This window comes from Sarcophilus harrisii, chromosome 2 (assembly GCF_902635505.1).
Source record: "Sarcophilus harrisii chromosome 2, mSarHar1.11, whole genome shotgun sequence".
Classification (NCBI taxonomy): domain Eukaryota; kingdom Metazoa; phylum Chordata; class Mammalia; order Dasyuromorphia; family Dasyuridae; genus Sarcophilus; species Sarcophilus harrisii.
In genome coordinates, this window is record NC_045427.1 from 57,743,730 (window position 1) to 57,770,564 (window position 26,835).

General features: G+C 36.3%; 1 protein-coding gene and 1 long non-coding RNA gene across 3 annotated transcripts in view; one reads left to right on the forward strand and one right to left on the reverse strand.

Moving 5' to 3' along the window:
• LOC116421333 lies at positions 1-23,539 on the forward strand. Of its 2 annotated transcripts, none has more exons than XR_004231655.1 (3): positions 1-258; positions 15,568-15,633; positions 23,456-23,539. It is a non-coding gene; the product is annotated as an uncharacterized LOC116421333 (long non-coding RNA). The 2 variants fall into 2 exon arrangements; XR_004231656.1 differs by lacking the exon at positions 23,456-23,539 and adding an exon at positions 19,801-20,609.
• LOC100927475 (pyrethroid hydrolase Ces2e) overlaps positions 14,755-26,835 on the reverse strand; it is a 27,122-nt gene continuing 15,041 nt past the window's right edge. Inside the window, exons 7-13 of the mRNA XM_003758395.4 lie at positions 26,396-26,494; positions 23,504-23,644; positions 20,603-20,677; positions 19,298-19,445; positions 17,658-17,780; positions 15,796-15,874; positions 14,755-15,212 (exon numbers count right to left, since the gene is read on the reverse strand). Coding sequence (XP_003758443.1) covers positions 15,029-15,212; positions 15,796-15,874; positions 17,658-17,780; positions 19,298-19,445; positions 20,603-20,677; positions 23,504-23,644; positions 26,396-26,494 — 849 coding nt within the window. The 3' untranslated portion in view covers positions 14,755-15,028. The remainder of the gene's footprint in view (positions 15,213-15,795; positions 15,875-17,657; positions 17,781-19,297; positions 19,446-20,602; positions 20,678-23,503; positions 23,645-26,395; positions 26,495-26,835) is intronic.

Sequence of the window (26,835 nt, forward strand, 5' to 3'; positions counted from 1 at the left end):
AGTCGTTGATTGAAGATGGAGAAAGACTACAGTTGCTTATCAAAAAGTGAGCCCAGAAGAATAACAGACTGATGCAAGTAAAAGAGACCCTGAGAAGAGCACAGTGATTGAGCAATCTGCTTAGCTCAGCCCAGGAGCAAGAAAGCCTGATTAAAGCTAGCAAAATTGAAATGCCAGTCCAGAGGGAAAAATGTCCTCTGGGATGAAGAAGCCAATAGCCAGTCCTACTGCATAATGGAGCTTCAAATAGTAAAGTTTGTGAGTATCCTGTGGAGGAGAGACATCAAATTCCAGTGATATACAAATTGTGAGGTTTTTGGGCTGTATGTGTACCTTGTATAAATGCCTCACTACCATTTTATTTTAAGTTCTTACTCTTCCCCTTTGCTGAATTTTATTTGTGTTTGTGGGAAAATATGTCCCTGATATTGGGAAAATAGTTTGTAAATACTATCCTTGCTATGTCAATTAAGAAAATTGCTTTGCTAATGAACTAATTCGACTGATTAAGTAGAAGTATGTTGGTGGGGGTTCCTGAGTTTATGTTTAGGATAGTCACACATAGGGTTATCCCTAAAGTAGTGTGTGGGTTGGCAACGCAACCCCAGTCTCAAAATGACTACTGAGAGATTTCTCAACGTGAAGATCAGAAGTTTTATTAGAATCTCCTGAGAAGCTGAGGGTCCATTCCCTGAGGATTCAAGGAAAAAAGGCTGATTTTACAGAGGTTAATAGGCAGCTTAAATAGTCAAGAAAAAAAAAAAGATTACAGAAACTATTTACCCACTCATCTCCTGTTAATATTCCTAAAATCATTGACAAACTTGACTTTTATTCCTTTATTTGTCTTTGGAATACAGATGGGCTTTTGTGGCACTAGGGTCTTGGTTAAGCAATAAATGTTTCAAAAGGGGTCTGTTCTGTTAATAATCAATTTCTAAGGAGATTTATTTAGAAGTAACTAATGGATTAAATCAGAGGGGTTAAAGGTTTCTAAAATAACTAAAGAGACATGGTTTACCTCAGGCTTTTCTCAATCAACAAATAGAAAAAGCCAGTTTGGAGACTTTTAGAATATCCCCAGACCATTAAACAGTCAGGTTCTTCTCTAAGCAGTTGAGTAAAGGTCCAGGGGATATCTCCTAATATTTTCTACTGGAAGAGCAAGTCTTTGCTCTTCTTCCTAGAGCCTAAAGATTAAACAGATCTTTGGTGCTGAGTCTTGAATTACCCGAAGTTATTATTCTGAGAAGTCCTCAGTTTCCCATTTCACTCAGTAGTAACAGCCAAGATCTCTGGGGCTAGTGGCAATATGAGTTTATGAAGTAAGTTTTGAGAGGGAAATTTTTTCTAATTTTTCTAATTTTATATTCCCAGTGTTTAGTGAAGAACTTGGCACATAATAATTTAATAAATGTTTGTTGACTGAATGACTAGTGTGTCAACATTCCAGTTTATTTAGTTTTAAGGAATCATAACTCGAGTGCACTTTCTTAGTATTGTTTGATCTTTTATGAAAAGTCTTGACCTAAAATTCCATTTTGACTTCTTTGAGTTATTTCCCAATCTTTGGAGTCAAGCTCAACTTCTAGAAAATGGCAGCAGAAGCAATGATTAGTAGGTTGGGGGCTAAGAGAGGAAGAAAGAGTTCATTGCTTCTGCTACAGAATGAAGTAGGTAAGACTTGAGGTTGAGAAGACTGAGTTGATGTTTTTGGTTCTACCACGAACATACTCATAAATTACCTTTTCTTCTTCTTGGCCTGAACCTGCTCATTTGTCAAATAAGGGGATTAAATTTGAAGGTTCTTTTTAATTAACCATTCTGTCTTCTAAAGCTCCTTCTAGTTCTCATAGTTTGTACTTTACAGTGTCTTTCAACTTTAACTTTCTATTTTCTGAACCTCCTTTCAACTTTGATGTTCTGTTATAATATATCAACAAGCATTTACTAAATGTCTATTGTGTTGTTGGCATCATGTTAGAGATGATTATTCAAATATAATGAATGAAACATCCAAAGCAATCCCAATAAACTTTTTTTTTAAAATTTAATAGCCTTTTATTTACAGGTTATATGCATGGGTAACTTTACAGCATTAACAATTGCCAAACCTCTTGTTCCAATTTTTCACCTCTTACCTCCCCACCCCCTCCCCCAGATGGCAGGATGACCAGTAGATGTTAAATATATTAAAATATAAATTAGATATACAATAAGTATACATGACCAAAACGTTATTTTGCTGTACAAAAAGAATCAGACTCTGAAATATTGTACAATTAGCTTGTGAAGGAAATCAAAAATGCAGGTGGGCATAAAATATAGGGATTGGGAATTCAATGTAATGGTTTTTAGTCATCTCCCAGAGTTCTTTTTCTGGGCATAGCTAGTTCAGTTCATTACTGCTCCATTAGAAATGATTTGGTTGATCTCGTTGCTGAGGATGGCCTGATCCATCAGAACTGGTCATCATCTAGTATTGTTGTTGAAGTATATAATGATCTCCTGGTCCTGCTCATTTCACTCAGCATCAGTTCGTGTAAGTCTCTCCAGGCCTTTCTGAAATCATCCTGTTGGTCATTTCTTACAGAACAGTAATATTCCATAATATTCATATACCACAATTTATTCAGCCATTCTCCAACTGATGGACATCCATTCAGTTTCCAGTTTTTAGCCACTACAAAAAGGGCTGCCACAAACATTCGTGCACATACAGGTCCCTTTCCCTTCTTTATAATCTCTTTGGGATATAATCCCAGTAGTAACACTGCTGGATCAAAGGGTATGCACAGTTTGATAACTTTTTGAGCATAGTTCCAAACTACTCTCCAAAATGGTTGGATTCGTTCACAACTCCACCAACAGCATCAATGTCCCAGTTTTCCCGCATCCCCTCCAACAATCATCATTATTTTTTCCTGTCATCTTAGCCAATCTGACAGGTGTGTAGTGGTATCTTAGAGTTGTCTTAATTTGCATTTCTCTGATTAATAATGACTTGGAGCATCTTTTCATATGACTAGAAATAGTTTCAATTTCTTCATCTGAGAATTGTCTGTTCATATCCTTTGACCATTTTTCAATTGGAGAATGGCTTGATTTTTATAAATTAGAGTTAATTCTCATTTTGGAAATGAGTCCTTTATTAGAACCTTTGACTGTAAAAATATTTTCCCAGTTTATTGCTTCCCTTCTAATCTTGTCTGCATTAGTTTTGTTTGTACAAAAACTTTTCAGTTTGGTATAGTCGAAATTTTCTATTTTGTGATCAGTAATGATCTCTAGTTCTTCTTTGGTCATAAAGTCCTTCCCCTTGCACAGGTCTGAGAGGTAAACTATCCTGTGTTCCTCTAATTTATTAATAATTTCATTCTTTATGCCTAGGTCATGAACCCATTTTGACCTTATCTTGGTGTACGGCGTTAAGTATGGATCAATGCCTAGTTTCTGCCATATTAGTTTCCAATTTTCCCAGCAATTTTTATCAAACAGTAAGTTCTTATCCCAAAAGCTGAGGTCTTTGGGTTTGTCAAAGACTAGGTTGCTGTATTTGTTGACTGTTTTATCCCTTGAACCTAACCTATTCCACTGATCAACTAATCTATTCCTTAGCCAATACCAAATGGTTTTGGTAACTGCTGCTCTATAATATAATTTTAGATCTGGTACAGCTAAGCCAAAAGAGGTTATATTCTCGTGGGGAAGACAAGTAAATGTAGAATAAATGCAAATTAATACAAAGTAGCTAAACACAAGATAGTTTGGGAAAGAAGGAAAGTTTCATGCAGAAGATGGTGTTTGAGGTGCACTTTGAAGGAAGACAGGGGTCCTATGAGATAGAGGTGAGGAGACAGTATATTTTCAGTATGAAGGATACAAACAAATGGAGATTGAAGGTAAATAGGCTTTTATAAAGGGCAGAGAGTAGGCCAATTTGGCTGGACCACAGTGGAGTTGGGGTGAGGATCATTGAGGCTGGATGGATAGGTCAGAGCAAGATTACAAAGGGTAAAAGGAGTTTATATTTGATCCTTCAGGAAAATGGACATCAAAGGAATTGATTGAATACGGACCCCAAATGGGGTCAGGAAGAGTTGGATCAGTTCATAACATCAACAATTCATTTGTATCCCAGTTTTCCCACATCCCTTCCAATATTTATCATTATCTCTTCCTTTCATCTTATCCAATCTGATAGGTATAAGGTGATACCTCAGAATATTTTAATTTTAATTTCTCTAATCAATAGTGATTTAGAGTATTTTTTCACATAACTATATATAGCTTTAATTTCTTCATCTGAAAATTGTCTGTCCATATTCTTTGACCATTTATCAATTGGGGAATGAATTATATTCTTATAAATTTGACTCACTTCTTTATATATTTTAGAAATTTATACAAAATCTTTTTAATTTAATGTAATCAAAATTATCCATTCTGCATTTCATAATGTTCTTTAGTTCTTCTTTGGTCATAAATTCTTTCCTTCTCCAAAGATCTTACAGTAAACTATTCCTTGCTCTCCTGATTTGTTTATAATACCAACTTTTACGTCTAAATCATGAACTCATTTTAATCTTATTTGATATAGGGTGTGAAATTTTGGTCTATACCTAGTTTCTGCTACACTATTTTTCTGTTTTCCCAGAAATTTTTGTCAAATAGTGAGTTCTTGTCCCAGAAACTAAAGTCTTTGGGTTGGTCAAACAGTAGATTACTATAATCATTGACTTTTGTGTCTTACATACTTAGCCTATTTTACTGATACACCACTGCATTTCTTAGCCATTATCAAATGATTTGATGATTGCTATTTTATAATATAGTATTAAATCTGGTATGGCTAGGCCTCCTTCCTTTGCATTTTTCCTTGAAGTTCTTGACCTTTTGTTCTTCCAGATGAATTTTATTGTTATTTTTCTAGCTCTATTAAACAATTTTTTGAAGTTAGTATAACATTAACTAAGTAGATTAATTTTTGTAGAATTTTCTGCATCTATTAAGACAGTCATATGATTTCTGTTAGTTTTGGAATTGATGTGGTCAATTATGCTAATAATTTTCTTGATATGGAACCTACCCTGCATTCCTGGTAAAAATCCCATTTGTTCATATCTTGGTGTTAAATTGGTGTAATCTCTGCTAATCTTTGGAGCTGTGTCTTGAAGGAAGCCTGGGAAGCCAGGAGGGATAAACTATACCAATCTCTCCAAGACTTTTTCTCCCATTCCATAGAAACTTCTTTACCAGAAAAGCTTACTCCACCCCATGGACTATTCACATTGGAAGTACCTTCCAACTCTGTAGCATCCACTTATGATTGGCTGATTTCTCTCAGAATCTCCAGTTTAAGAAGCTCAGGCCAAAGATGTCTTCATTTGGTTCTAGTCAGCATTGCTGACTTCTCCATAGGGTTTTCTCTACCATGCTCCAGGACTGGGTCTCTTCCCCTTTCCCCTCCCCCCCTTCTTTCTCCTCCCTGTTTGTTTTGTTTTGTTTGTCTTTCACCATTAGAATGGAACTTCTTTGAGCATGAGAATTGTTTTTTCCTATTTTTTTCCTTTTTCAAATCACAGGGTATGGGAAGGAATCCAAAGATTAATCTGAAAAGACAATAATAGCAATAAGAGTGCTTACATTCTGTTTGGCAACTTAGGCACCCGACTTTGCTATCAGTGCTTCCATAGTACTGAGGCAAGCACACTTCATGTTATAGCCAAATTCCTTTAAAAAATAGTCTATGGGGGGCAGCTAGGAGGTGCGGATAGAGTACCAGCTCTGAAGTCAGAAGGACCTGAGTTCAAATGTGGCCTCAGACACTTAACACTTCCTAGCTGTGCGACCCTGGGCAAGTCACTTAACCCCAATTGCCTTAGAAGGAAAAATAAAAATAGTCTACAGGGTTTCTGATTGAGATGGCAATATAAAAAGAGTCTAGCTTTCTCACATACATTTCAAACCAGATCTGACAATGATCAAGATATTATTTTTTTTAACTAAAGCTTTTTATTCACAAAGTATATGCATGGGTAATTTTTCCAATATTGACCCCTGCATAACCCCCTGCTGCAAATTTTCCTTTTCTTCCCCCATTCCCTCCTCCACCTAGCAGGCAGTCCAATACATGCCAAATATGCTGAAACACATACCAGATCCAATATGTGTTTACATATTCACACAGCCATCCAGTTGAACAAGAAAAATCAGATCAAGAAGGAAGAAAAAGAAAAACTGAGAAAAAAAGAAACAAAATGCAAGCAAATAATAGCAGAGAGAGTGAGAATGCTATGTTGTATTCCACCCTCTGTTTCTATGGTTCTCTCTCTGGGTGTAGATGGCTGTCTTCATCACTGAACAAGTGAAACTGGTCCGAATCACCTCAATGTTGAACAGAGCCATGTCCATCAGAAATGATCATTATATAATCTTGTTGTTGCTGTGTATAATGATCTCCTGGTTCTGCTCATTTCACTTAGTATCAGTTCATGTAGGTCTCTCCAAGCCTCTCTTAAATCATCCTGCTGTTCATTTCTTACAAAACAATAGTATTCCATAGCATTCATATACCATAATTTATTCAGCCATTCTCTAATTGATTGGCATCCACTCAGTTTCCAGTTTCTTGCCACTACGAAAAGGGCTGCCACAAACATTTTCGCATATATGGGTCCTTTTCTCTCCTTTACGATCTCTTTGGGATATAATCCCAGTAGAAATACTGCTGAGTCAAAGGGTGTGCACAGTTTGATAACTTTTTGAGCATAATTCCAAATTGCTCTCCAGAATGGTTGGATCCATTCACATTTTCACCAACAATGTATCAATGTCCCAGTTTTCCCACATCCCCTCTAACATTCATCATTATCTTTTCCTGTCATCTTAGCCAATCTGACAGGTGTGTAATGATATCTCAGAGTTGTCTTGATTTGCATTTCACTGATCATTAGTAATTTGGAGCACCTTTTCACGTGGCTACAAATAGCTTCAATTTCTTCATTTGAAAATTGTCTGTTCATATCCTTTGATCATTTATCTGTTGGAGAATGGCTTGAACTATTATAAATTTGAGTAAATTCTCTATATATTTTATAAATGAGACCTTTATCAGATCCTTTGGATGTAAAAATGTTTCCCCAGTTTATTGCTTCCCTTCTGATCTTGTCTGCATTAGTTTTGTGTGTACAAAAAAATTAATTTAATATAATCAAAATTATCTATTTTAGGATCAATAATGATCTCTAGTTCTTCTTTGGCCACAAATTCCTTCCTCGTCCACAAATCTGAGAGGTAAACTATCCTATGTTCTTCTAATTTGTTTATAGTATCATTCTTTATGTCTAGATCATGAATCCATTTCAACCTTATCTTGGTATATTCCTACTTTCTGCCATACTAGTTTCCAATTTTCCCAGCAGTTTTTGTCAAATAGTGAATTCTTATCCCAAAAGGAGGGTTTTTATGGTTTGTCAAATATTAGATTGTTATAGTGATTGGCTATTTTGTTCTGTGAGCCAAACCTATTCCACTGATCAACTAGTCTATTTCTTAGCCAGTATCAAATGGTTTGATGACTGCTGGTTTATAATATAGTTTTAGATCTGGTATAGCTAGCTAGGCCACCTTCATTTGGTTTTCTTTTCATTAACTCCTTTGAAATTCTTGACCTTTTATTCTTCCAGTTGAAGTTTGTTGTTATTTTTTCTAGTTCAGTAAAATAGTTTCTTGGAAGTTTGATTGGTATAGCACTAAATAAATAGATTAGTTTAGGGAGTATTGTCATCTTTATTATATTTGCTCAACCTATCCAAGAGCACTTGATATTTTTCCAATTGCTTAGATCAGACTTTATTTGTATAGAAAAGTGTTTTGTAGTTTTGCTTATATAGTTCCTGACTTTCCCTTTGCAGATAAATTCCCAAATATTTTATATTATCAACATTTATTTTAAATGGAATTTCTCTTTGTACCTCTTGCTGTTGGATTTTGTTAGTGATATATAAGAATACTGATTTATGTGGATTTATTTTGTATCTTGCAACTTTGCTAAATTTGTGGATTATTTCTAATAGTTTTTTAGTTGATTCTCTGGGGTTCTCTAAATATACCATCATATTATCTGCAAAGAGTGATAATTTGGTTTCTTCATTACCTACTCTAATTCCTTTAATCTTCTTTTCTTCTCTTATTGCTAAAGCTAGCATTTCTAATACAATATTGAATAGCAATGATGATAGTGGGCAATCTTGTTTCACCCCTGATCTTATTGGAAATGGTTCTGATTTATCCCCATTACATATGATGCTTGCTGATGGTTTTAAATAGATGTTACTGACTATTTTAAGGAAAAGTCCATTTATTCCTATACTCTCTACTGTTTTTAATAGGAATGGGTATTGGATTTTATCAAATATTTTTTCTGCATCTATTGAAATAACCATATGGTTTTTGTTAATTTGGTTATTAATATAGTCAATTATATTAATACTTTTCCTAATATTGAACCAGCCCTGCATTCCTGGTATAAATCCTACTTGGTCATGGTGTATTATCCTGGAGATGATTATCTGTAATCTCTTTGCTAATATTTTGTTTAAGATTTTTGCATCAATATTCATTAGGGAGATTGGTCTATAATTTTCTTTCTCTGTTTTCATCCTACCTGGTTTAGGTCTCAGTACCATATCTGTATCATAAAAGGAGTTTGGTAGGAATCCTTCATTCCTTATTTTTTCATATAGTTTATATGGTATTGGAGTTAATTGTTCTTTAAATGTTTGGTAGAATTCACATGTAAATCCATCTGGTCCTGGGGATTTTTTCTTAGGGAGCTGATTAATAGCTTGTTCTATTTCTTTTTCTAAAATGGGACTATTTAAGTAATTTATTTCTTTTTCTGTTAATCTGGGCAATCTATATTTTTGTGGGTATTCCTCCATTTCACTTAGGTTGTCAAATTTATTGGCATAAAGTTGGGCAAAGTAATTCCTGATAATTGCTCTAGTTTCCTCTTCATTGGTGGATACTTTTCCCTTTTCATTTTTGAGACTAACAATTTGATTTTCCTCTTTCCTTTTTCTTAACAAATTAACCAAAGGTTTATCTATTTTGTTGGGTTTTTCATAAAACCAACTCTTAGTTTTATTTATTAATTCAATAATTTTTTAATTTCAATTTTATTGATCTCTCCTTTTATTTTTAGAATTTCAGGTTTGGTATTTGATTGGGGGTTTTTAATTTGTTCTTTTTCTAGCTTTTTTAGTTGCAAGCCCAATTTATTGATCTTCTCTATTTTATGCAAGTAAGCCTCTAGAGATATAAAATTTCCCCTTATTACCGCTTTGGCTAATGATCAAGATATTCTGAGAGAAATGAGATTCTTTCATAGAGTCCCATGCCATATACAAAGTCAGGCAGAAACCTCTGACCTATCTGGGGATTTTAGCCTCCAATGGCTAGACTTGCCAGAATCTTTCCCAGAGACTGTGGGTAACTGTTTCTATTGAATGCTTTCTATTGAATGCCCTTAGATTTTCCTACCATAATACTATCCAACTGCCTAAGATAGACTTGGGCCATATCAGGAAAACATTGGAAAAAGAATGACTTTTCTATTCCCCAGCTTCCTTGTTTGTAAAATGATCAGGTTAGAACCAATGATTTCCAAGGTCCCCCTTTTGAGATTTCCTTGCCTTTATCGGAAAATGGTATGGAGGGATTTTCTTTCCCCTGGACTTGGCTACCAATTGGAGGATCAGTGATGATAACTATAATTTAATCCCAAATGTATCAGTAGGTTATGTACAAAAGTCAAAGCATTTAAACCTGAAAAGGAACACAAGAAAGATCAGCAATTTTCTTGGCCCACACTATCACCCTTGAATCTCAGTGACTTATCTTTCCCCTTGAGAAACATTAGGACAGGTGGAATTGGCAAGAACTGTAGATTTGGAGTTCAATATTGTTTTGTGCAATTCTTTGTGATCTCATCTGGAGTTTTCTTGGTAAAGATACTGGAGTGGTTTGCCATTTCCTGACTTGCCCAAGGTCACAAAGCTAATAAAGGACTGAGGTTGGATTTAAACTGAGGTTTTCCTGACTCCAAGCCTGGCTCTATTCACTGTGCCATGTAGCTACCCTAATAAAATGGAGTCCAATGACATTTTTTCCCCTTTGAGTATTATGCTTAATTTCATCAAGTAGGTGATTTTTGGTTGTAGTCCTAGCTCCTTTGCTTTTTAGAATATCATGGTCCATGACTTCTAATCCTATAATGTTGCAGGTGCTAAATTGTGTGTAATCCTGATTGAGGCTTCTTGCTATTTGCATTGCCAGTTGCAGAATTTTTTTTCCTTGACCTAATAGTTCTATAATTTGGCTATAATATTCCTTGGAGGTTTTATTTAAAGATCTTGTTTCTGAAGTAATCAGTGGATTCTTTCAATGGCTTTTTTACCCACTGGTTTCATGATATCAGGGCAGTTTCCCTTGATAATTTCTTCAAAAATTCTGTCTGGGTCCTCCTTTGGCCATAACTTTCAGGTAGTACAATGATTCTACCATTGTACCTCCTAGATCTATTTTCTAGGTCAGCTTTTTTTGCCAATGAAGTATTTTCTATTTTCTTTCATTCTTTTGAATTTATTTGATTCTTAATGTATCATAAAGTTTTTAGCTTCTACGTGCTCAATTCTAACTTTTAAGGAGTTGTTTTAAGTTTTTGTACTTCCTTTTCCATTTGGTCAATTGTGCTTTTTAGAGAGTTGTTTTCTTTAGTGAATCTCTGTATCTCCTTTTCCATTTGGCCAATTATATTTTTAAGCAGTTGTTTTCTTTTTCCAAGCTATTGACTTTAAAAAAAAATAATTCTTTTGCATCATTCTCATGTCTTTCTTTTATCTTTTTTTATTATATTTATTATATATATTATATATTATTATATATAATTATATATATATTTATATTGTACAATTATATATATATATATAAATATATAATTAATATATATATATATATATAATTATACATATATATTATATATATTAATTATATTTTTTCTTTTATCTCTCTTCTATGATTTTTAAGCTCCTTTTTAGGCTCTTCCATGAGTTCTTTCTGGGTTTGAGACTACTTCCCATTTTTCTTTGGGGTTTTACTAATAGGTGTTTTGACATTATTGTCCTCTTCTGAGTTTGTGTCTTGGTCTTCCCTGTCACTATAATATTAATTTTCTTTGGTTATATTCTTTTTTTTTTCTTTGTTCTTTCTTTCTTTCTTTTGGCCTTTTTTCTTTCTTCAAAATTTGAGCTGGGTTCCCAGATGGAAGGGGCATTGTCTCAGGCTTCTTGTGTCAATGCCTACAGGCCACTAATGTTACCTTGAGACTGATAGGCGCCCTCATGTGGAATGTGGGTAGCTGGTGCTGCTGGAGGCCATAGCGATCTGGCAGCTCACCTGGTGCTGAGCTGGGGTCCTAGTGATAGTGTTTGCTGTGTGCTAAGGATTATGAGGTGTCTCTGTTTGCGGACTACACTGAAGCACCTGGAAGTCTGATTTCTGGAGACTGCCTGTCTTCCTAGGGTTCCGCTGAGGAGCTGGAGGCTGCTTGTTTGCTTAGGCATCTGTTGGGAACATCTACCTGTTTGTCTGGGGGCATGGAGGTCTGGCTTTTGGAGGATGCCTGTTTGCCTGACTATGCTGAGGTATGTAACGGGTGAGAGTATTTTGGATGACATTTGCCTGTTCCGCTGCAATGGGGCTCAGGATGTCCCACTGGTTTGCTGAGTTGGGGATTGGGGCTGGCTTGTTAGGATGTTTCTTGTTTTGGACTGCACTCCCCCTTTACCCAAGGAAGACAGATCTTTCTTGCTGATCTTCCAGATCTCTTGGGCTAGAAGATTGTTTCTCCTCATCTTTTTGCTAGTTATGCTAGTTAAATCCCCGGATTTGTTTGTGGGTGCTCTTTTGTGATTATTTGGAAGTGAATATGGAAAAGTTACAATAATTTCCTGCTTACTCTACCATCTTGTCTCCCAGAAGTGAAAATAGACTTTTAGGCAAATATACATTTGGCATTCAAATGATATGGCCAGCTAGTTGTATGGTTCTAGGCATGCCATTTAATCTGTCTATCTAAGTTTCTAATACCTTTGCATTCCATATTATCATATTGTCTCAACCCTATATCAACTTGGCTCATTCTTTTAATTAGAAGCTTCTTAGTGACAAAATGGTTTTAACAGCTCAATATTTAATTTTTCTTGATGAAGAATGTTTTACTACCATATATATCTATCTAGAGCCAACTTATACCAGGACTGGTTGTTAAATTTTCAGCATGAGCATTTATACCTCAGAATTGGCATCCACTACAAATTAGGGTTTTGTATTATTCTTTTGTTGATTTCTAGATTTAAGAAAGTGATGAAGAATATGTAAATATGTTTAAAAGTGGGTTTTTCGGAGAGCCGATTGTTAAACAGTGACTAGCATACCCCTGATTTATCCTGTTAATAAAATGTATTTTTATTATGAAATATCTTATTAGTATAACCAGACAGAACAAAGCAAGTATTTCCTTTGATTTTGCTATTTTTTTCTGTATAGAAGAAACTCTGTAGAATTACCACATTGAGTTGGGGCTCAGTTATACGAATTGTCTCTGGGCTATTTCTCTGCAAGTAAAGGATCACTTGACTTTTCACTCTTTCTTATGTTATTTGCTTGTATTTTGTTTTCTTTCTTATGTGTTCCCTTTTTGATCTGATTTTTCTTTTTTTCTTTTTAAATTTAATAGCCTTTTATTTACAGGTTATATGCATGGGTAACTTTACAGCATTAACAATTGCCAAACCTCTTGTTCCAATTTTTCACCTCTTACCCCCTCACCCCCTCCCCTAGATGGCAGGATGACCAGTAGATGTTAAATACATTAAAATATAAATTAGATACACAATAAGTATACATGACCAAAACGTTATTTTGCTGTACAAAAAGAATCAGACTTTGAAATATTGTACAATTAGCTTGTGAAGGAAATCAAAAATGCAGGTGGGCATAAATATAGGGATTGGGAATTCAATGTAATGGTTTTTAGTCATCTCCCAGAGTTCTTTCTCTGGGCATAGCTGGTTCAGTTCATTACTGCTCCATTGGAAATGATTTGGTTGATCTCATTGCTGAGGATGGCCAGGTCCATCAGAACTGGTCATCATATAGTATTGTTGTTGAAGTATATAATGATCTCCTGGTCCTGCTCATTTCACTCAGCATCAGTTCGTGTAAGTCTCTCCAGGCCTTTCTGAAATCATCCTGTTGGTCATTTCTTAGAACAGTAATATTCCATAATATTCATATACCACAATTTATTCAGCCATTCTCCAGCTGATGGACATCCATTCAGTTTCCAGTTTTTAGCCACTACAAAAAGGGCTGCCACAAACATTCGTGCACATACAGGGCTCTTTCCCTTCTTTAGTATCTCTTTGGGATATAATCCCAGTAGTAACACTGCTGGATCAAAGGGTATGCACAGTTTGATAACTTTTTGAGCATAGTTCCAAATGACTCTCCAAAATGGTTGGATTCGTTCACAACTCCACCAACAATGCATCCCACATCCCCTCCAACAATCATCATTATTTTTTCCTGTCATCTTAGCCAATCTGACAGGTGTATAGTGGTATCTTAGAGTTGTCTTAATTTGTATTTCTCTCATTAATAATGACTTGGAGCATCTTTTCATATGACTAGAAATAGTTTCAATTTCTTCATCTGAGAATTGTCTGTTCATATCCTTTGACCATTTTTCAATTGGAGAATGGCTTGATCTTTTATAAATTAGAGTTAATTCTCTATATATTTTGGAAATGAGGCCTTTATCAGAACCTTTGACTGTAAAAATATTTTCCCAGTTTATTGCTTCCCTTCTAATCTTGTCTGCATTAGTTTTGTTTGTACAAAAACTTTTCAGTTTGGTATAATCGAAATTTTCTATTTTGTGATCAGTAATTGATCTGATTTTTCTTGTGCAGCATGATAATTGTAGAAATGTATAGAAGAATTGCACATGTTTTATATATATTGGGTTACTTTCCATCTAGGGGAGGGGATGGGGGAAGGAGGGAAATTTGGAACACAAGGTGTTGCAAGAGCCAACATTGAAAAATCATCCATGGATGAAAATAAAAAGCTTTGATAAAAATGCTTTAAAAATGTTTTCTGGAAAATGCTTACTAATTGATAAAACAGGACAGAAACATCTGATATTTTCACCAGAACCTGACAGCAGGTCAATGTACCAAGAAAAGGCTTAGAGTTGGAGTGAGAAGACATGGCTACTTTGTGTCTGCATCCCGTTGAATAAGTCCTTTTGCTTTTCTGGGCCATGGTGCGCCTTCCTGTTCAATGATTCTAATATCCCTTCCATCTCAGAGTCAATCATTTGATTAATCAAAAAGCATTACGTCTTTATCTGCCAAATCTCCTAGAGATACAATGACAAAAATGAAATCATCTCCACTATAATTCTGTGAAATGAACTAGGGATTTTTTCCTCTAGAGATATTATGGACTGGTTGGATTCCCTCTATTCTCAGCAGTGGAAGGTACCTTTTAAAGGAGGTGGTATTTGTAAAAGTATTTTCTCAGCACAGTACCTGGCACATAGCAAACACTATACAAATGCTTTTTTCCTTCTGAATATTATTTAAATTCTTCTCCAATAGCAGTAATGAGTAAGAGTCAAACTATTTTATTCAAAACTATTTTATTCAAAATTTTAGTTGAAACGGAGGAGCTACTTAAAAGAAATGATTGACTTATTAATCTGCAACAATTACAAAGATGGTTATTCTTTTTTTTTTATCTATTAGCATTTATTAAGTAAACAGTATGTGTTGGACACCATGAGTCACCAAAGATACAAAAACAAAAGTAAGAAGTCTTCAAACTCAAAATAACTCATCAACAGTATCTCATAGTCAAATAACTCATAATAGTAAAAGATGGTTATTCTTAAAGATCACAACTCCACCCGAGCTTTTTCGAACTGCAATTCCTTCATCTTCTGAGGTACAGTCTTAGTCCAGAACTCCAATTTATCTGCCTTCAGGCTCTTTCCCACAGACAGCTGCAAATTCAGCTGCAGATACTCTTCCTTCTGGTCATAGACTGGCCAGTGCAAAAGGTCTGCACCATTTGGGTCCCTAGAGGGAAAAAAACAAGTATTTAGAAATGAACTGGAATTAGGAAGACCTAGTTCAAATCCATCTGATCTTAAATTGTAATCCTGGGTAAATCACATCACCTTACTTGCCTTAGTTTCCCCATGTGTCAAATGGGCTTGAGAAGGAAATGGCAAGCCACTCCAGGGTCTCTGCCAAGAAAACTGCTGATGGGGTCATAAAGATTTGGACCCCGCAGTATAAACTCCAAATCCACAACTCTTGCCACTACCACCTGACCTAACGTTTCCCAAGGGGGAAGAGGAGCCATTGAGATTCAAGAATGATGTTGTGGGCTGAGAAAGTTGCTGATCATCTTTCTTGTATTCCTTTTAAGATGTCCACGTGCAGTCTGCCAGAGCAGCGCCTTTGCCTACCCCCAGCCAAGAACTTGAGGAAAGAGGTATGCTTGTTCAACAGACCTTGCCTTTATATTAATCTAACTTTTTTTTCTTAACAAATTTCAATCAGGGAACTTCTATGTGAGTAAGAAACATTTATGCCATTAGAAACAAACACTACCCTACAGGAAAATCTCCTGGAAACCAAGGGGCAGCTTCCTCACCCATGATAGGCAAAATTTGCCCAGTAGCTCATTATCCTGTGGCTCAGGAGTTTTTCTTCTTCTGTTGTCTCACCTAGAACTAGAAACAGAAAAAAGAAACATCTTGAATAAAGTCCAGATGCAGGTATAAAGGTGTTCTCTCCTCCCTGGACCTAGCCACCTATTCTTTAAGTTCCCCAGTCAATTCTGCTTTTGTCACTGAACTTCTTTTCCTCCAATAGTTTCCTTTATTACACTCCTCTCCTGGAATATCTCCCAGGGCTTCTGCTGGCCCATTCTATCTGACTCCCAATCTGAGTCTCTCTCCAATAAACAAAATGGTGCAGCTGGACTAGAAGTCAGAAAGATGTATTTTCGACTCCTTTAGACACTAACTAGATGAGTGATCCTAGGCAAGTCATTTTGTTTTTTGTTTGAAAAATGTACCTGTGTCCCAGTTTGTTGGGAAGGTTAAAATAAGAGAAGAGAGAGATAATCTACAGAATTCTTTGTAAAACTTGTAAAAGTGTTACGTACATGCTATCTTTGTAATATTATATTCATATTATTATATACTTATAACAATATATAATCTTATAATAAAATATTATATATCAATTTTATATTATAATTATTTAATTGCATATTTATTATATGTAATTATAATGGCATTATTATAATAAATAGTTGTTATAATTATTAATATTATTACTAACTACAACAATATAGTACAAGGTCCAGTGGTTATAAAGTCTTTGCAGGTGGCCCAGACAACGTCTGCCATTCAAGAACCCCCTGCATGGGGTAGTGCAGACAGGCTCAGCCTAAGCAGCTGGGTCATCATATAATGAATTTACTGGCCCTGGCAAGTCATGAAACAGATAAATATAAAAATTTGCCTTTTAGTTCTAGCAGGATAGAATCAAGGAGGTTAAAAATAGGGGCAGAGGACTTCTGCAACCACTATTTGAGGACGACCTAACAACATTAACTCCCCAAATTGCTAAATGAGGCTTTTGTCTAGTGATCAACAAATGAATGTTTTAGTAGAAAAATTGAACTAAAAACAATGGAAGGAAAGAAAAAAGGAAGGAAGGGAGGAAGGATGTAGTCATATAAATTGAATTGAACTGAGTAGCTGATTTAGTTCTCCTCATTGAATTCATCTGAAGAAGCAGATTGAATTAGGGGACTTCCAAGTCTGATATCTTAATATCCAATCATCCAGTCAACAACTATGAATTGCCTTCTCTATCCCTGGTACTATGCCTAAATGTTAGACTACAAATACTGAGAATAAAAAATAAAAACCAAAATTCTTCTTGGGGACCCGGGCCCACATTCAGTGTTTCCTAAGGGAACCTGGTAGGGCCAAAAAACCTCTGGATTTGGGGGAAGACCTCCTAACTCTGTGATGTACAATTCCTCTCTCTGAGCTTCAGTTTCTCCTTCTGTAGAACAGACATAATAACAATAATTTCCTTTCCCACACCCCGACCCTGACTCTTACACTGTGTTCAGAGTATCAAATTCTCTGTCTTTTGATCTTGAAGACAACCTTGACAACAGGGAGGTGATACTCTGACATGCAAGTAAGTTGGATTTCAGTGAGAGAGGGTTATGCAAGCTCACCTGCCTCACTTTTATCTCTAAAATGAAATCCTTTGAAATCCTCCAAGTAGTATATAAATGCTGTCTATTTTCATATTAAATGAGATAATGTATGGGAAGGTGCTTTGTAGAAAGTTTGTATCATTCGTTTTGATGTCAGAGAGAGTAAGGTTGATGATGAGAAGGAATGACCCAGCCTCAGGGATTCTGCTTCTGCTCTCCCCCCAACCCCAAGCCACAACTTCCAGCTCCATCCAGTCTCCATTGCTTACAAGGAGTTCCAAAGACAAACTGCAGCTCATCACCATGGTCCGCTTTCACATAATCCGGCCTGACACCCTTAAATATGCTGGATCGGTGCTGAAATTCATAGAAGTAGACTGGAGAGCTGGGACCTAGACAAGCATGAGAAATGCCCACAATTACTGACACATTAAACACAGAGCAGGGCCACATGCCCGGAGACCCCTAGTCTGATCCCTCTTTGGAGAGGAGGGCAGTGGTAGTTGGCCATTAACAGGCCAGATTCTAAAGGGCAGCCCCTTAACAGATACCGTCCAAGAGTGATGCTGTGAGGAAGGACAAGTGCCGAGGTCTGGAGAAGCAGGACCTGGGTTGGATTCTGGTCCTGCTGCTGACCGACTCATGGGACTCTAGGGGAAATTCTTTCACTTCTCTAAAGCTGACTTTTCACCTGTAAGGTGGAGATAATCATCTCTGGCCTGTTCATCCCATGGGAAGGGGAGGGGAAGTAAATAAGCATCTATTGTTCAGTTTTTCAATTTTATCTGACTCTTTGGGACTTCATTTGAGGTTTTCTTGGCAAAGATCCTGAAGTGATTTGCCATTTCCTTCTCCAGCTCATTTTACAGATGAGGAAACTGAGGCAAACAAGGTCAAATGCTCAGGGTCAGATAACTAGTAAGTGTCTGAGGTTAGATTTGAATTCATGAAGATGAGTCTCCCTGACTTCAAGCCAGGCATTCTATGCACTATGGTGGCCCCTAGTGGTCCTGTGAATACACATTTCTATTGCCACTACTTTGTGCCAGACCCTAAGTGTTTTACAAATATATCTCCCTGGAGCCTCACAACAACCCTGGGGCAGAGGTACTGTTATTATTACCATTTTATAGTTGAGGAAACTGAGGCAATAAGAGGTTAAAAACTCTCGCTTGGAGTCCCACAGCTAGAAGGTATTTGAGTCTGGATTTGAGCCCATGCTCTCTCCACTAGAATGAGGTTGTTGTGAGGATCCAAGGGAATAATGGTAACAATAAAATAGTCTAGGAGCACTAGGTGGCACGGGAGATAGAGTGCCTGCCCTGGAGTCAGGAGGACCAGAATTCAAACTGGACCTTTCTACTTAACTAACCATGTGAGACTGTGCAAGTCACTTAACCTAGATTACCTCCCCACAAAAAAGCACAAAAAATCATCAATAAAACACTTTAATTGAGGTTCTTGATTTTATTTTTATTCAAGCACTTTGATACCTGGATTTCAATATAATTTTTTTTATCCTATATATTTTATTTTGGATATTTAAAATATTATTTTGGGAAAATGTCTATAATTTTCATTAGATTGCCAAAGGGGTCTAGATACGTACCCACAAAAACTTAAAAAACATCTGTTTGTAAAAATGTGGCTTATCATTATTATTTATTATAATTATAATCGTTATTATTTGTTCTTGTTGCTGTAGAGAATGGTTACTAAGTTCACTTTAACTGGGGCTCAGAAGGAAGGAGTAGAAAGATAAATTCATATAAGTGGGTCTGGAGGCTAGGAGAGCAAAGCCCAGAAGCAGGAGCCTCCTTCTGCATGAGTATGTGGGTGACATACACATACTGACCCAGAGAAGAGACATCCTTATGTTGGTTATGAAAAGGGTAAATGCCATACTCACTATGTTGATACTTGGCAACTTTGAGGCCAGGGATAACAAAGGTCAAATCTCCTAACATTTCCTGAAATTGAGCTCGATGTTCTCCAGGGTCCTCAGTATTTTTTATATACTCTTCAATCATCAGATGCCCAAGTTCAAGAGGAATATTCTGTAGGAGACATGGAAGGAGACAGAGCAACAGAAAAATGAATTTACTAGGCAGTGGATTGTTTGTGGGTGGTTGTTGGTTGATTGTAAAAATTAAGGAAGTTTGCTGGGTGGAGCAGTGGATAAAACACTTGAATTCAAATCTGACCTCTGACATGTATTAGCTGTGTGACTCTGGGCAAGTCACTTAACTTTACCTCAGTTTCCTTATCTATAAAATGAGCTGGAGGAATAAATGGTAAACTACTCCAGTATCTTTGCCAGGAAAACTTTCAAAAGAAATCACGATGAGTCAGACATGATTCTTCAGTAAATAACAACAAGGAAACTCACACAAGTTTGCATGTTCTTCATAGGTCCTGGGTCTCATTGATCCCTTTACCACCTCCCCACCAGGAACTGCTCTTTCTGGGTTAAATTCCTCAAGAAGATACTGGATAACTAGGAATGGTGTAGGAAGTATGTGGGACTCAAGGAAAGGGAAGAACTAGACGGGATCTCCAAGGTCCTTTCCATCTCTGTGACTATGAAAGAAGAATGTAAGAAGGTGGAAGAATCTTCATTGGCTCAATTCTAGTCTATTTCAACAGCCTCTTAATGAGTCCTTGTATCTTGGATCTAACCCCATTTCAATCTATCCTTCACTTCTCTCCCCAAATGATATTCCAAACAAGATCTGACCATTTTATCCTATCCTAACTAAATAAATTCTAGTGGGTACCCATTACATCTAGGATTAAATATAAACTCTCTTGTTTGGTACTTAGAACTTTTTAACAACATGGCCAATCTAAGACTGCTCCCAGATTTATTATACATTATCCTCCTCATACCGTATGGTCCAATTATATCAACCTTCTTGTTCTTCACACTTTACATTCCATCTCAGATTTCCAAGCCTTTGCACTGGCAAGAGTCAGTTCAAAATAGTACCTTCTAGAGAACATCTTTCTTGGATCCTCTCTCCTCCAACTGCTAGTGCCTTACCTCTCCCCCAAGATTTTCTTTGTGTGTGTTTTCTGCTTATCCTTTTATGTGCTGGTTCTCTCTCTCATAGAATTCCTCTCTTGTAGTTCCTTGAGGCTAGGGACTATTTGACTTTGTCCCTGTACTTACCTTATTAAAAAAACAAAAAAAAAAGCTTAACTGTTGTCTTACCCACAATGGACTTTGCAATGATGATAGGATACTTTCTTTATCCATATTTTCCTTAAATCCAGGAACACTCATTATCTATGTAGAGAAAAATGATGCATTGTGAATGGTTTGTAGAACTTTACAAAATTTATTCATTATTTTAAACAAATCTAATCCAAGGAAGTTATTTTACCATTTAAGGAGGAATAGTACCACAGATTTGTGTAGTAATTACTGACAATGCCCAATATACCCTGAAAAATTTTCAATGTATTTTGCAAAATGGCCAGCAAAATTTTGGTAATTCCTAGTATTACTGGGTTTCATATTGAGTATGTAACAAACAGTAGTCATGATTTTTTCATAATGACCAGTTAGTGACTGATACTTACTATAATTCATTATGCTAAAAATGATGCAAGTAGAATTTAATTTTTCTGACTAATGTAAATAAACTGATTACATGCATATGCTTAGGAGGCAGCTGACAAATGGTTATTAATGTCATATTTTAAATTCATATAGACAAAATGATCTTTAGGTATCCTGAATTGAAGTCCACAGGAAAGAGAACATTAGAAGGCCCAGATTCTAGTCCCAGTTATGTGACTTGAATTAAATCATTTCCTTTCTTCAAGCTTGATTCTTGATTTTACAAAACAGGGATAAACATCTTAGTGGTCCCTATCTCACAGCAGGTGTTGGAAAAGCAGATTTTTTTTTTTGTAAACTATAAAGTGCTACATTAATGTCAGCTAGCATTATTCACTGTTTATTTAAAATAAAGAGATTTGGGGCGGGGAATGAGATAACACTACTTGGCTGTGCTCACCCAGCTGGAGAAGGAAACTTGCAACACTGGCCCCAGGGCAGCATGAAGCTACCATTACCTGTAGCAGAAGCTTGGGACAACCTCCCCTTTGCCCTAAGAGCAGACCTCAACTCTTTAAAAATGAGCAAACAAGAACTCTGAACATAGATAGCATTTATGGAGACAAGAAAAATAGACCTCAAACTCTGACACTAAAAGCAAAACATCTTCAGATGAAGCCTCAAAGGGTGATATAAGTTCATCTCCATCTTACAAGACTCTCTTGGAAGAATTCAAAAAGGATCTTAAAAGAAAGTTAGAAGTAAAATGAAAAAGGAAATGATAGCTCTGGAAAAGGAAACACAGAAATTGTCTGAAGACAATCACTCCTTAAAGAATAGTTTGAGTGAAATGGAGAAAGAAAACATCTTGAAAAACAGAATTTGTGAAATGGGAAAAAAATCCAATAAGCAAAACAACTCATTTAAAAGTTCAATTGGCCGAATATAAAAGGAGATAACAAAGCTAATTGAAGAAAATAATTCACCAAAAATTAGAACTGAACAAATGAAGTGAATGACTTGATGAGACATCAAGAATCAGTCAAACAAAGCCAAAAAATGAAAAAATAGAAGAAATGTTAAATAGCTCATCAGAAAAACAACTGGTCTGTAAAACAGATCTAGGAGAGACAATCTAAGAATTATTGGACACCTAAAAACCACTATGAAAAAAAGAGCCTAGACACCATCTTTCAAAACATCATCCAAGAAAATTGTCCTGATATCCTAGGGTACCAATGGGTAAAACAGCCATTGAAAGAAAAAATTCTAGGGATTTTAATGAACCACAAACCCATAAGGGGTCAGTAAGGTAATGTCAACCTAAAAGCAAAGTGATGTGAGCTGAGTTAAGAGATAGCCCTTGATACCCTGGAGAGATTACATTTATCCATTCCACAATGTGACTTTCTTCATTGCAATTTCAATATATTGAGGATAGGTGTAAGAAATTAAATGGGAATTTGGGGAGAGTTTTATAGAAGCTGCAAATAACAGGTAAAGGCCATCAGATGATACAAAAAAAGTTTAGAACTTCAGAAATATATAAAATATGTGTATAGCATAGCATATAACACATTTTATCTTTTAATAATACAATAATTAAGTCTTCTTATCTGCTGTGAAGGGGGGAGGCAAAAATTTTACATGGATTTTCCAAATTTCAAGGGGCTACATCCCTAGGCTCTGTGATGTGGAAGAGTTAACTGTATATCTAGACTTTTTTGTTTAATTCTAGGGAGCACATTTTAGGCAAAAGTAAAGAAGCTGAAGAAGAGGCTCATGTTCTTGCTCTATAGGGATGAATTGAACTTGTTTAGCTGATCAAAGAAAAAACTAAGGGCAGGGGAAGACATGATAGCTGGCAGATGGCATGTGGAAGAGACATTTCATTTGTGCTATTTTCCCTAAAAGGAGAACTGGGAACACCAGGTCAAAATTTAAAAAGAAATAAATTACCATTGTGCAGATGATCAACTCTGGTAGGTTTTGCTTTTCTCAGCAATACAATGATCAAAGATAATTCTAAAAGATTCATGGTAGAAAATGTAGTCCAGATCCAGACAAAGAGTCATAGAATCTTAATGCAGATTAAAGCTTACAGTTTTCACTTTTTTGCTATTTTTTTTTCACAACAGTTACATGACATGTATAAACATGTTAAATATGATTGTACGTGTATAACATTATCAGATTGATTGCCATCTTGCAGAGGGGTAAGAGGAATGAAAAAGAGAAAATCAAAATCAAAATCTTATAAAATTAAATATCAAAAACTAATAGATTTTTAAAAAGTAATAAAAAGAAATAAATTTCAACTTGATATAAAGGTAGTCTATGAACAATTGGAGCTGTACAAAAGTGGAATGTGCTGCCTCAAGAGGTGGGAGGTTCTCCCTCCTTGGAGCACACTCAAGCAGAGGCTGGATATCCATTTGTCCAGCTCTGGGTTAGCCTCCATGGTTACCAAGATCCTGTCCAACTCTAACTGTCATTCTTTAGAGAAATTAGAAAGAAGCTGGCACAGAATTGGAAATCCTAGAATCTTACAGCAGGAATGACCCAGCCATATTCATGGTTGTTGATGCCAATGATGGAGGGGACCTGGTGGAACTTTCCTGCAGCCAGCAACTCTTCAGGATGTTGGGGGAAGAATTGTCCATCAACTACACCAGGGATTATGTTGAAATGCTGAAGAAAGAAGCAGAAAAAATAAAAATAAAAGACAAGTCTATCTAATATTCCTTCCTTGTATCACTTTGTCATCATTCTCATTGTTATTCTCCTATTTCAGACATTTTTATCATTTATTTGGACTCTTTTTTGGAAGTAGTCTGAGTTGAGACTGTGACTGTGCCACATATACTATACTTCACCACTTATAGATTCCCAGATTTCCACTGAATGGTAGACACATTTCCCTATCTTTCTACTTTGGCTCACTTACACTTCCCTATCTTTCTGCTTTGGCTCACTTCACTCCACCTGGCTAAAATGACCTTCTCTGCCTTGCTATGTATTGAAATTCTTCTCTTCCTTCAGGAGGCAATTTAACTGCCATATCTTTCAGAAATCCTTCCCTGACATAGCAGCTGAGAGGACTTTTTTCTCCCTCAGATCTCCCATAGAATGAGCTTGTGACTCCCTCTGTGTATGCCCTGCTATTTTTACACATTTTCACCCATTTCCTTTTCTCAACTTTGTGTCCCCTCCATATCCAGACACAGAAGCTACTCCAGAAATTCTTCTGGAAGAACCAACAGGACAGCACTTTCCTCAAATTCTTTAGATCTGGATACTGGTCCTGACTCCACTGCTAATAGACTTTATAACCTTAAGCAAAAACCTCAGGCAACCTGAGAAAAGGCACAGAGATAAGAGAGTACAAGGAACATTTCAAAGACTGAAGACAGATAAGTTTGGTTGGAGCATAGAATACATTCAGGGCATATGAAAGTCATTGAGGCACCAAAGTGTTCTTGGTGGAATTCTAGGCTTCAATTTGATTGAAAGTCAGGAATCCTTTCTTCTCTCATCTTCTTGGCATCTGCTGTGGCCAAAATTAAACTAGACCTCAAAGCAAAGAATATTCATAAGATTGCATAGTTGAACTGGGAAATATGTTAGAAGATCATCTGGTTCAATCCCTTCATTTTCCAGATGAGAAAACTGTCAGCAAATCAGGTTGAAAAACATATTAGTTTTCAGAATGAAGGAAGGAGAGTCAGGAAGGAAGGAAAGAATAATTGAGTAATTAGATGAAGAGGTTGCTAGGTGGTACCATAGTGGATAGAGTACCAGGCCTAGAGTAAGGGTGACCTTCCTAAATTCAAATCTGGACGTGACCCTGGGCAAGTTACTTAATTCGTTGGGCCTCAGTTTCCTCATTTACAAAATGAGCTGGAAAAAGAAATGGAAAACCCCGGTATCTCTGCCAAGAAAACCCCACATAGGGTCATGAAGAATTATACATGACTAAAAAAGTGACTGAACAATTACATCTGGTTTTACAGCTCAATCTGGCTCTAAAACTAACTACGAAATGACAACAGGAAAAGAATTCCAATTCTTTGAGGAAGCAATGTATTGTAGTGAATAAAGATCTTGATCATAAAGACCTGAGGTCAGGTATCAGTCTTGAAAGTTGCAAGCTGTGTGACATTTACCACATTTGAGCCTCTGGGACTCAGTTTCCTCTCTATAAAATATCCATCAACATATCAATCAACAAACTGTCCCGGGTTTTGGAAATATAAATATAAAAGCAAATAGATCCTTTAGTTGCTTCCATTCAATGGTTTTAATTCCCAGGTCTGTAATTTGGGAATTATATCATACTTGACCTATCAATGGCAAATGGTTATTACAAAATTATTGACATGAGATAATATACCTAAAACATATTTTTATATTTTAATGAAAGGAATATTTAGTTGTGAGCTATCAATCCCTGGGGATACAGGGCATCTTGTCACAACTGTGATTCTTTTTTCCAAAAATCCACAGAGTATTAGATTTCAAAGGTGACAAAAAACAGAATATTGGAGCTAGAAGGGCTCACCACCACTACCACCACCGTAATCTTTATCATAGTTAACGCTTATTTAGCACTTCTAAGTGACAGGCACTGTGCTAATAAGTATTTTGCAATTATTATCTCAGTGATCCTCACAACAACATGAAAAGTAGGTGTTATTATTACCCTAATTTTACAGACAACGAAACTGAGCAAACAAATGAAATGACAGCTAAAATCTGAGGCTAGATTTTAACTTAGGCCATTTTTTCCCAGCACTCTAACCATTGTACCACCTAACTAGTCTTCATATTTTAATTTATAGAATTTTGGAGCAAAGAATGTTATAATTGGGGAAAAAACTTGTAAAGTATAATATCAGCAATGGAAGGAAACTTGGAACAAATAATGTTGGAACTCCGAATGTTAGAATCAAATTAGAATGAACTTTTCCAGTTCTAAAACTGTGATTCTATAAACAGAGAATATCTGTGTGGGAAGGATTGTGAAACTAAAGAATGAAAAAGTTAGAATCTTAGAACCTGAAATGTTTACAATGCAGACTGTTAAAAGGATTCTTAGGACATAATAAGTCAAAGTGGAAGGGATGGAACTTTAGAACATACTCAAAAAGTTTAGAACAGAGAATGTAGGAAGTAGAAGAGATCATAGAAAGCACATCAGAGGTAGAAGGGACCTCCAAACATAAAATATTGGAGGTGGAAATATCCTTGAAGATCATCTAGTAAATATTCTCATGTTAATAGGGGGAAACTGAGACTAAAAGACATTCCCAAGATCTTCACCTCAATCCCCACCAATGGAAGGTAGGAGGAAAAGGCATCAGGGGTGGGTATCCAGGTTTGCCCTTAGCTGTTTTGGCAGCTTTTGTTGGTACTGGACCCCATCCTTCTCAGATTACATACCTTGCCAATGGCCAGGATCTCCTCTTCAGATTTTCTCCTAAGGCACTGAACCATGGAGGCAGAACTGTATCTCTCACAAGCAGACAGATTGGCAATGACCTGAGAATAGGCGCCCACAAAGAATTAAAATTCTCATAGAAGAATCTCTGGCCAGTATCACAATAGAGAAATCCTATCATACTCATCTATAACCTAGCATAGGATCATTTCTATAGGTGATGATACATAATAGTGAAAAGGAGACTAACCTGGAATCTGTCTCTCATGTATAGGGTTCATGCCAGCTGGTAGGGATGGAGATGGGCAGGGGCAGGTTACGAAGACATAGTCCCTGCTCCCAAAGAGTTTAACCCCATTTATTTAGGGAGAACAAAGGAGACACAAAGGAATCTGATACATTGAAAGAATCCTGACATTGGCTCAGAGACCTCACTTCTGGT